Source organism: Loxodonta africana, chromosome 18 (genome assembly GCF_030014295.1).
Source record: "Loxodonta africana isolate mLoxAfr1 chromosome 18, mLoxAfr1.hap2, whole genome shotgun sequence".
NCBI classification, from domain to species: Eukaryota; Metazoa; Chordata; class Mammalia; order Proboscidea; family Elephantidae; genus Loxodonta; species Loxodonta africana.
The window spans coordinates 36,943,996-36,955,612 of NC_087359.1; the positions used below are offsets into that span (position 1 = coordinate 36,943,996).

Sequence of the window (11,617 nt, forward strand, 5' to 3'; positions counted from 1 at the left end):
GACACAGTTCTTGAGGGGGTAGTGGTGGAAGCTGGCTGTCAGAGTCTGGAGGGGTGGGGAGCGCTTCTCCCTCAGAAGGGAGAACTGGAGCTCTGAATAGAGTGGGTGTTAGTCAGGCACAGAAGCGGGAGGGGGAGAGGCGGGGTGGGAGTGAGGGTGGGAGGAGTTTGCAGTCTGAAGGAACAGTGTGTGCTAAGGGAGCGAGAGGAGGGGAGGGAGCTTGTTGCTTTAGGGATTCAAGAAGATCTGAGAGACTGAAGGGAGAGGGCAGCACAGGGGACTTGAAGATGAGGAAACCTGCTCCCCTGTGCCCAGGAAGACCTGTGGGTAGGGTTGCCAGATGTGAGCTAAGTATTTCAGTCTTTATCCCGAAGCAACGGGAAGCCATTAAAAGGTTTTGAACAGGGATAACATGATCCAATTTAAGGCTTAGAAAGACAACTCCGGCTGCTGTGTGGACACCACAGTGGGCTGTGGGGGCCTACTTAGGAGCAATCACAGTGGTCCAGGGTGGGGTGGTGCAGGGTGGAGGTGGGGAGCAGTCATGGGGTATAATAATGACATAGCTGAGATCCTGACTAGGAGATGCCAGGATGACTCCTGGGTTTCTGGATGTGGAAGTGGGTGGGTGGGTGAAAGAGCCAAACATTGGAATAGAGTCACTGGAAGTAGGCTGTGTGGCAGAGGAGGCGGTGCTGATGGCTTTGGACAGGTTGAGTTTGCAGAGTTTTTGAAATGCCTGAGGTAGATGCTGAGTGGGCAGTGGGTGTCTTGGTTAGAGCTGAGAGGAGAGGTGTGGGCCAAGCCCCACAGGGATAAATGGTAATTACAGAGTGGGTATAGAAGTGTCCAGATAGAGAAGAGAGAAGAGAGAAGTTCTGTACTGAGCCTTGAGGAACCCCGATAGTTTAGGCTGAGGAGGGGAGGTTGAGCCTGTGCTGGAGACTAAGAGAAAGCAGCCAGTGAGGCAAGAGGGCGCAGGAGAGTGTGGTGCCCAGAAGGCAAGGGACTAGAGAATTTCTAGAAAGAGGAAGTGGCCAACCATGTGGAATGCTGCTGAGAGGTCAAGACAGGAGGGTTGACAGGATTCTGCCAGTTTCGATGATGTCAAGGCCATTGGGACCACAGTGAGAGCTATTTCAGTGGTGAGTGGGGGTGGAAGCAGATGGAAGTGGGTTGAGGACTAAGCGGAAGTGAGAAAAGGAAGACGATGTGTGTAGACAGCTCTTTGGGGAAGTTTGACTGTGAAAGGGGAGGAGAGAGGAATGGGAGCTGAAGCCTATGGAGTCAAGGGAAGATTTGGCTTTTGATCATTAGTTTTTATCAGGGGTTTAGAAGTTTTTCTGTTGGAGTTGTTGATGTTCATGGCAATCGAACCGATTCTGACTCAGGGCAAGCCCATGTGTGCAGAGTGGGATGCCCCACAGGGAGTTAAGAGACATAGCAACCATTTGCAGTCCTTATTTGGGTTCTAGTTCAAATAAACTAAGAAAATTGTAAAGAAAAAAAATATATATAATTGGAAATTGGAGCACTGACTGGCTACTTGATGTTAAAGGACGATGCCAGTTCTTTTAGGTTTAATAATAACATTGAGGTTATGTTTATTTTTAAAGAGTCCTCATTTTGTAGAAATACATACTGAAATATTTAGGAATGATATGATATCTGGGATTTGCTTCAAAATAATAAGGGGTATGTTTTGTGTTTTATTTATGGTGGTTATGAGGGTGTATTCATTTATCAAAACTATTTGAGCTGTGCACTTAAAATGTACATTTTGATTGTATGTAAATCATACAATAAAGTTGGTTAAAACAAAAAGAAAGAGTCAGGGAAGAAATGAATAGAGATGAAGATGAAACAAGATAGGTCATGAGTTGGTATGTATTTTAAAGCTGGGTGTTGGGTACACAGAGGTTCATTAAACTCTTTTGTTTAGGTTTGAAATTTTCCATAATAAAACTTTTTTTTTCTTAATTGCATGAAGGAAGATGCTATAGTTACTCCTGTTTTACAGATGAGGAAACCAGAACTTCCAGAGGTTAATAACTTGCCCCAAAGTGTCACAGCTGGCAAAATGATGAGTCCAGAATATGGTAAGACCCATCTGAATACAGAACTTAAGTTATGAGCCCTGGCTGCAAATTTCTAGAAGAGGTAGAGCAAAGTTTAGGTGTCAGTTAAGGAATGATGGAGCTCTGCTGGGTAGCAACAGAGTCAGACTCAGGGAGTTCTGGAAGCAAAAAAGGCAAAAATGGTGATGGTTGAGAAATGGATTCCCTCTTAGATGCAGCATGGTGGGGGGCAGACTCATGGTAATAAAGCGGACTTGGGACACAGTTGCCTGGGTTGAGTCCTGATTCTCCCACTTGCTAGCTGTGTGACCTTAGGCAAGTCACTTAACTTCTCTGACCTTTAGTTTCCTCACTTATAAAATGAAATACTAAGAGTATCTACCATGTGAAACCAGAATCCTCATGCACTGCTAGTGGGAATATAAAATGGGGCAGTCAGTTTGACAATTTCTTAAAGTTAAATGTAAATTTACCATATGACCCAGTAATTCCACTCTTAGGTATCTACTCAAGAGAAATGAGAACATATGTTCACAGAAGGACTTGTATGCCAGTGTTCATAATAGCGTTACTCATAATAGCCAAAAAGTGGAAACAACCCAAATGTGATTGGATAAACAAAATGTGGCATGTCCATGTAATGGAATACTACTAGCAATAAAAAGGAACAGAATACTAACATACAATACAGCATGGATAAACTTCAAAAACATGCTAAGTGAAAGAAGCTGGATGGAAAAGACCACCTATTATATAATTCCATTTGTATCAAATGTCCAGAAAAGGCAAATCTATGAAGACAGAAAGTAAACTACAGTAGTCACCTGGGGTTGGGGGTGGGAAAGGGAAGTTACTGTGAGTGAGGATGAGGGATCTTTTAGGAAATGTTTTAAAATTGGATTGTGGTAATGGTTGTACAGCTTGGTAAATTTACTAAAAATCATTGAATTGGACATTTAAAATGGGTTATATATGTATGTAAAATTAAAAAAATATAGAATTGCTATGGGGGTTAAGTGAGTTAGTATAACATAAAGTGCTTAGAACAGAGCCATTGTCCTTCATTCATGCGTTTATTTAAACATATTTGTTGAATGTTTACTTTGCATCAGACACTGCTGGGCATCAGGCAGCAGTGATCCTTGCTCTCAAGGAGACTGTACCTTAGTTGCAAACTAAATAGTTGTAAGCTGTGGAGAAGAATAGCAGGGGTTCCTATATTAGACTAGTTGTCAGGTAGGGCTCTCTGAGGAGGAGAAATTGAACAGGCCATGTGAAGAATTAGAGACACAGCTGGTGCAAAGGCCCTGAGGCAGGCAAGAGTTTGGTGGATTGCAGAAACTGAAAGAGGTTCAATTTGGCTGAAGCAATGTGAGAGAGGGAGAATGGAGCACGAGATGATGTGGGAGAGAGAGGCAGGGGTTAGATCATGCATGTTGAGACAGGCTTTTGGGGGGAAATCAAGAGTTTGTTGGGGATGGGTGGAGTTACCTCTTCTAGGGCTTGATGGGAGTTTCAGGCTCTTTCCACCCTGGGGAGTAGGTTGGGGATCAGCCACAGAGCTTCAGGCTGTCCTTAGAAACCATGTCACCTTTCAGTGAGGGGAATTAGAGGCTCAGAGAGAGAGAGAGAGCTGTCCAAGGTCACTCAGAGAGGTGATGGCTCGGCTCGGCTCCGTATCAGCCTCTTTGTGGCTGAGTTGCCTGGGGAGGGGGTTCGGGCCCCATCTGCACGAACAAGGTAATTCCTCTTATCCCAGAGAGGCTCCAAGAAAGGAACCCAAGAAACCTTGGGTGTTTGTGCTGCTTGCTGCCTCCTGCTGCCCAGTCAGCTCATCCCACAGCCACCTTTTCCTTCAAGTCCCTCTCCCAGCTCCAAGGGGCCCTACCTACCCCTCATTCCCTGAGGCATCACACGGGACCCAGCATCCAGTCTTGCCCCTTTTTTTCTCCCTAGGAGAGGAGAGGTTCCTGAGAAGGGTGTTGCCTCTCCTGCCCGTAGGCTGAGGACGGGGTCTGGGGCCCTCTACTGGGAGTAAAGGGAATTGCAACAGCCCGGCAAGCCGGAGCAAGTAAATCATGTTTCAACCCTTGTGACTACGTTGAAGAAGTCAGTGTGGTCCCCTTTTCGCTGATGGGGACATAGAAGCTCAGAGTGTGTAGGTGACCTACCCAGGGTTGTACAGCTGTGGGGCTTTTAGTTTTTTAGTTATTCATACTACCATAATCCCTACTGTTTGTAAATTGTTTCGGTGCCCACAAAGTACTTTCCCATCCTAGGTATATTCTGGGGTGCCTGATTAGAGGGAGGAAAGAAGAAGGTGGAGGCAGAGGGAATTCCTTCTGCAGTGAATGACTCCCAAAGTAATGGCCCCTCAATAAAGTTCCTAAACTCAGATTTGGGGGGCCGGTGGCTTTCGGAGTCGGAGAAGGAAGAGACTATTGATCTTGATTGTTAGGTAATATTCACTCCTTTATTCATACTGAAAAGTTTCTTGGGTGCTTTCTAGTTGTGTTGGCACCTTGGAGGCACGAGAATGCAAATGTAAATGAGCCTCTCTGGGATAAAAGGAATTACCTTGTCCAGGTTCATGAAGATGGGGCCCGAACCCTCCCCCCAGGCAACTCAGCCACAAAGAGGCTGATACGGAGCCGAACCGAGCCGATTGAAGCGGATGCCCCTCAGCCCCACAAGCAAAAGGAATCAGGTGCTGCTGTCTCAGAGTAAGAGTTGTCAGCACTCTTCCCCAGAGGAGACAGCCGTGAAGATCATCATCCTTCCAGAACTTTTCTCAGGTGGAAAGGGTGTGTGTGGAGGGTGGCGTCAGGGCTCTTGGGGCAGTTGGGAACTCAGGACTCTAAACCCAGCTCAGCTAGGTGACCAAGCAGGAGCCCAGGAACTCCCCGCCACCAGCTGCCCGGGGGACCTCTTCTGCAGGAGATGCCAGGGTGTGGGTATTCTGAGCAATGGAACACCACACACCCTCATTCCTCACACCTGAGCCCCGCCTTGGGGGCTTTACCTCTGGCCTCTGGGAAAGGAAGGTGGGGGAGGCAGGCCCTCTTCATCCTTTTCTTCCAGATGTTACTTGGTGACATGAAGGAAAACAATGCCTCTGTTGTCACCGCCCAGAGGACCAAGATACAAGCTGCATCGTTCTTGCCCTTACAGAAACTCTGTCTTGCTCCAGCCCCAGAATGAGACATTCATCTCTCTCTGACTCCCCAGTATCCTTCTGCACCCTTACTCCAGCCATCATACCAACCTCTCCATATATACCTGGGGATAGGAGGCAGCCATATGCCAATAACCTAATCAAAAGAGAAATAATTCGAGGATTCATTCATTATTTATTTAAAAATGTTTATTGAGCACCTATTATGTCCGGGACTGTTCTAGGCAGAGGGAATGCAGCTGTGATTAAGACAAGACCCCCATCAGTTCATTTCTAGTGGGAGACATAGGAAATAAATACATTCATAGACTTTCATATAAGAGTAAGCTCTGCAGGAACTAAAGCAGGGAAAGGGAATAGAATGTGCTGGGGAGAGGAGTCCTGCCTTATCAGGATTTTATTGGGAATTCACTTTTTCTTTGCTTTACTTGCCTTGGGGAAGACGAGAGTGAAGGCCTTCGTGTTCTCTTCTCTGGCTTCCTCAACTCATTTTGGCAGCTCAGGCCTCAGAGGGCGGCGTCTTGGAATTTGAGAGGGTTAGAATGAGAGACCCTCCCCCTGGAAATATGGTCAAGAGGCGGGACGTTTAGAAACTGCATCAGAGAAATGGAAATAGGTCCTGAGAAATGGAAATAGGAAGTTTATCTTCTTTCTATAAATAATACTAATACTTGAGTTGGAAATGAGTGGATGGCAACTAACAACAACAGTAATACTACCCCCTCCTGCGAATTTATCTTTTTCTTTGTTCATTTTGCACACACTTACTGAATCCCTAACTACTCATTCAACAGACATTTTTTTGCGCCCGCTGTGTGCTCTTGTTGTGTGCTCGGCATAGTTCTAGGGCCGGGAACAGGGAGGTAGAGTCCCTGCCCGCGGGAGTCCCTGCTGTGCAAAGCTCATCGACAACCACAGCTTCATTTTATCTTTTCCCTCAACGTTGTTTTTGAGATTCATCTATGCTGGTACATGGAGCTCCATTAGCTCCAACAGGGCAGTTATGAACGTTCCCATTTTACAGATGTAAAAACTGCGACTGCTAAAGGAAAGATGAGTTGCTTTCGAGTAAATGAGTCGACGACTCAATCCCTGGACGCCGCCGCGCCACGTGCAGCCGCACCTTTTACCCCTCGCGATCCTACCGGCGCAAGCTCTCTCCTGTCTCCCTCCCAGCCGCGGCAGCGCCGGGTCCACGTGTGTGTGTCTGTGTGCAGAATGGGGACGGGGGCGGTGCCGCCGGCGGGGTGGGGTCCGGGATGACGTCACGGGCAGTGCGGCCCAATCAGCCGCGGGCTCGCGGCCCCGGCGCTGGTATTGGGGCAGCGAGGGGGCAGTTCTCTATAACGCGGTCTCCGGGAGCCAGCGGGGAAGAAAGGAGCAGAGCGGGCGGAAGGCGCCCTCCCCGCCGCTTGGGCCCGGGCACTGGGTGCCGGGCCCGGGGTCCTTCCCGCCTCCCGCGGCCGCCGGCCGCTTTGTTTCCCCAGCCTCTGCGCTCCGGGCCACTCGAGAGGGGCTCCCGCCGAGGCTGCGCCGGGAACGCACGGCAGGAAGGGCGGCAGACCGCGCCGGGACTCGCAGGGACCCAGGAGTCCGGCCGCGAGGAGGGCCGCGTGACGAGATCGAGGAGGGAGCCAGAGCCCGTGGCCCCGGGTTGCGCCCCGGGGGGGAGGGCGTGAGCAGAGACCTCCCCGTCGACGGGGGGCGATGTTCCCCTCGCCCGCGGGGACTCCGGGCAGACAGGGCATCCCGCCGCTGGGACCAGGGCCCCCCCAGTGGGCACCCCCCCAAGCGGCTCCATGGAGACACTGTGCCCCGCACCCCGCCTCTCAGTGCCGGCGTCCCCGCGAGGGTCGCCCTGTTCCCCCGCGCCCCGGAAGCCGCGTCGGGGGACCCAGGAGTTCTCGCCGCTGTGCCTGCGTGCCCTCGCCTTCTGCGCCCTTGCCAAGCCCCGGGCGCCCCCTCTGGGCCTGGAGCCTGGGGAGCTGGCGCCGAGGGCCCCCGTGCTGCTGGGCCCTCACGCCCCCCTGTGCGCCGGCGGCTGGTTCCCGGATGGCCTGAAGCACCTCGGGGGACAGGCCGGCCCGTGCGGCGAACCGAGCTCCCCGGCCGGCGAGGATGCCGCGGTCGCCGTGGCCCGGGGCCGCTGCGAGGAGGAAGAGGGCGGAGGCCGTTTCCCGCACTTCGGCGCTCGCTCCTGCGCACCTCCGGCCGGCGGCCCGGCTCCCCGGCGCTCTCGGGAACCGCCGGCCAGCTCCGCCCCAGCTCCAGCTAGGCCAGCCCCGGGGCTCGAGTCCCAGCCTGGCCGCGCCGCCAGCCCGCCTCAGGAGCCCGCTCCCCGGCCTCCGCCGCCACCTGCGGGCCTCTCCACCGAGGCTGCGGGTCCAGGGCCCGTGCCGCAGCCGCGCCTGTCGGGCCCGCCGGCCGCAGTCGACGAAAACCCCCCGCCCGCCGCCTCCGAGGCCGCCGCCACGAGCCCCTCGACGGCCAGCGGAGCTCCGACCGCGCCCGGCGACCTCCGCCAGGAACATTTCGATCGTCTGATCCGCCGGTCGAAACTGTGGTGCTATGCGAAGGGCTTCGCCCTGGACACGCCGAGCTTGCGTCGGGGGCCCGAGCGGCAGCCTGCGAAAGGGCCCGCCCGGGGAGCCGCCAAGAAGCGCCGGCGGCCGCCGCCTCCCCCGCGCCCCGCGCAGCCCCGCCGCCCGGCCCCGACGCTCCCCACCGCGAGCACCTTCAGCCTCCTGGACTGCTTCCCTTGCCCCCCGGCCCTGGTGGTGGGGGAGGACGGAGACTTGGGGCCGGCGTCCTCGCTTCGAGTGCAGGGAGACTCTAAGCCCCCGCCTGCCCACCCGCTGTGGAGGTGGCAGATGGGGGGTCCCGCTGTCCCTGAGCCCCCCGGCCTCAAATTCTGGGGGATCAATTTGGAGAAACTCTGAGCGTGGAACTTCTTCTGCTAAGGGGGGAAAGTCGGGGCCACTGCCAAACTGAGGGCGCGAGGAGAGAGCCTGGGTCTCACGTTTTACCGGTCCCCTTCCCTTACGTTTTATAGCTTTGGGCAGAGGGACCTCAAATGACAGTGATTTTCAAGCACCTAAGTTATGAAGTGACACCCCATCCCCCATCCTTTGGAGAGGGACCCAGAGCTGGAGCCGAGAGAAGGCTTAACCAAGAAGGGCTTAGTGATTCCATTCCCTCCCTTCTTCCAGCTTGGATCTCTGGGGGCAAGGCCTCCACCTCAGGGGGAGTAAAGGAGGCCACAGCTTAAAGACCAAAAAAAAAAAAAAAAAAAAGAGAGAGAGAGAGAGTGACTTTGGGGATGGACAAACCGGTTGTTTCTGTGGCCAAGCCTAAGGATGAGGGGTCTGTGGTGGGGGTGGGGAGGTGATTGGCAGCTCCCTGGGGGCATCCCCCACCCCCACCATCCAGGCCTTTAACCCTTCACTCCCCTCAGGCCTTCCTCAGCGCTCCCAGAGCCTAATGGGGGAGGAGGCAAGGGGGAACTACCACCGTCCTGTTCCCATCCTAGGGCTCCCAAATTCAGGTGACCCCTAGTTGGCGGGATCTTCAGTCTTAGCCACCTCCCTATCACTTTGGTCCAGTTTTGGAGTCTCCCCGGCAATGTTCCCTCATTTGCTTTTGGTTTATAAGGTATGGGTGAAAGAGAGCCACCCCCTTGAGGAATCAGACCCCCTCTCCTCAGTTTACTCCTCAGAGGAAAACTGATTAGCTGAGACAGGGCTGAGCCTCCCTCACCCCTCCGAAAGTGTAGACTTTGCCTGGAGAAGGGGCAAGAGACTGTCCCAGGGAAAGTAATGGAAGCTGGAAGAGATCAATAAAATCAGACCAAACAAGTTGCCTTTCGAGCTCTTCTGCACCGATTTATAGACCAGAGTGGGGTGGGGGGTGAAGGTAGAGGACAGGCCTAGGTCCACATCTTGGGCACCTGAACTCAGCCCTCTGAAAGGGCAGAGGCAAAATTAGCTGCTTTATGCGGATGGGCTTTTCTGCTCTTGGCCTAACCACAAGGGCCCAGTGGGGTTTTATGAAGGGGCAAAGTTGGGGTTTGGGTGGGAACTAGGGTGAAGTACCTTCTGCTTCCTCTCTAGGCCTTAGGCATTTCGGGAGTTGTCAGGGATCTGATGGATCCGAAGGGGGCAGGGTCAGGGGATTATGTTTGGAGCCAGAGGTTCTGTTTTCTGGGGGGAGGGGAGAAATAGGCCTGAACTTTGCCCTCAGGCAAATAAGATCCCCTAAAGTCAAGGAGGGGTGGAGCCCCTTTCTCCTCCACCCAGGTGAGGTCAGAGGAGGTTAACTCAGCCCGTTTGGGAGATTCTAAGTATATAGGTGTGAGGGGAAGCTGGGGGTTGCTGACCTGCTTAGCAATTGAAGGACCCAGTGACCTTTTTGCCTACACTAGTGAATATTCTCCCCTTTCCCCCCAAAATGGGGCAAGGGAGGAACAATTCCCATATACGACACTGGGGAAGGACTTGTCTCCTTTTCTGTGAAAATGCTTTGTAAAAAGTTGTTATTGTTTGTATAGAGCAGATTCTCGAGAGAAACTGTTTTGGACCACAAAAGTTTTGTTTGTTTTAAGAGCTGTCTCCTTTAATTTTTCTTTCGCTGGGGATGAGGGTTGGGGGCGGGGTGGGTGGGCGTGGGTTAGGTACTTCACTCGGTCTCTCTCCTCAACATCTGGCCTTTATGATCCTTGCTGACCTCCCCTCCCCCCTCCAGCTGTGTTGTGGGGAGGAGGGAAGGAGGGGTGAGAGAGTGCTTTCTACTGCTGTGCTTGGGGGCATCCTTCTTATCTTGCCCCCCAAGAACGGAGAAGAGGGGAAGAAGGCAGATGTGAGGGATGGGAGAAGAATAGCTTTTAAGAGGAGGTGATGCTTGTGAGGAGACTTTCGGAAAGGCGGACTCCGTTTTTAAAAAGCTCCTTGCTTCTAGTAATGTGGTCTGGGTCAACTTTGGCCCTTTCGACCTGCCTGGAGCTTGGGGGGCGGGATGGCTTGAGCTCTGGGAGAAGGAGGAAGGAGTGGGGGGTCATAAATACTCTTTTCGAAGTCTCCCTCTTCTCTGAGGGGCAGAAGGTGAAGCCGTTGATTTGGTTTTCCCCTCCCCGCCCCCTCCGCAGTGAAAGTGTTAAACCTCAACGTGGAAGGGGTGGGTGATGAGTTAAACACACCTTTTGGCCAAACCTGGGACTCCCTCCTTGTGGAATGGAGAATCTCAGGGCTGGAAGCATCCCTAGAAACTTTTTAGTTATTTTACAGAATAGGAAACTCTTAGTTTCCTAGGGCTGTGGTACAAATTACGTTGGCTGAAAATAACGGAAATGTATTCTCTACCAGTTCTGGAGGCCAGAAGTCCAAAATCAAGGTGTTGGCAGGGCTGTGCTCCCTCCAAAGGCTCTAAGGAAGAATCCTTCCTTGCGTCTGCCGGCTTCCAGGTGTTCTCGGCTTGTGGCTACAAAACTCCAATCTCTGCCTCTCTTCACATAACCTCTTATCACTTATGTCTCTGTTGTCGAGGACACTTGTCATTGGATTTAGGGCTCACCTGGAAAATCCAGGGTGATCTCAAGATCCTTAACTTAATGACATCTGTAAACATGCTTTAGATTCACGGGTTCTGGATGTTAGGATGCTGACTTGTTTTTGGGGGGGCCACCTTTCAATCCTCTACAGAAACTCAGTCTCAGAAAGGAAGGAACTTGCCCAGACTTCCTGGGAGAAGAAACCTTTCTAGGGTGTGTGGGATTGGTGTGTGGTGCACCCTCTCTGGAACTGGGGCCACCAATTTCCTGAATTGGTGCAGCCTGGGGAAGGGCGGAGTCTGGTGCTTTTCCAGGCTGACCTCCATGATGCTGTGACTCCCTCTCCCTCAGGGAGTCGCTCCCTCCCTCTCTTCCTGGCTTCCTTGGCACTCTGCAGGTGGGCGGCTCTCTCCACATCCTCAGTACCCTCTCCCAGATGGTCAGTGTACATCCTTCTTCCTATCCTCTCGTCCTCTGTGTCCTTGTGGTTCTGCCTGGCCACTGTGTGCACTTAGGGAGTACAGTTTGCAGGGTCTTAGTTTCTGTCTGGGTCTCTGCGTTCTTTTACTGGGCTATCTCTTTTCCTCTAGTCTCAGGGGGTTTCCTGTCATGATCACCGCCCCCCCCCCATAACTTGGCCCCTCCTCATCAAGGCCACAAGAACGACCCTGACAGCAAGTGCCTCCTTACATTTTGCTCCCCAGGCGCCTCCCTTTCCTCATCCTAGAATCAGCCTGCTCACCTCCCTGTTCCCTAGAGCCTCAGCAGCCCCTACACCTGCTGCCTTTTGCCCCTTAAATATTTGTGGCCTGACTTCTGCCC

At 52.7% G+C, this 11,617-nt stretch overlaps 1 protein-coding gene across 1 annotated transcript; it reads left to right on the top strand.

Annotated features, from left to right (window-relative positions):
* Positions 1-6,614: 6,614 nt before the first annotated feature.
* EPOP (elongin BC and polycomb repressive complex 2 associated protein) lies at positions 6,615-9,852 on the top strand. The gene has a single exon (XM_064271148.1). It carries the CDS (start codon positions 7,053-7,055, stop codon positions 8,190-8,192), a length of 1,140 nt encoding a protein of 379 aa, XP_064127218.1. The 5' UTR covers positions 6,615-7,052; the 3' UTR covers positions 8,193-9,852.
* The last annotated feature ends 1,765 nt before the right edge of the window (positions 9,853-11,617 follow it).

Bases quoted from the DNA above. Each gene is read 5' to 3' on its own strand.
- EPOP (XM_064271148.1), top strand. From the start codon at position 7,053: ATGGAGACACTGTGCCCCGCACCCCGCCTCTCAGTGCCGGCGTCCCCG.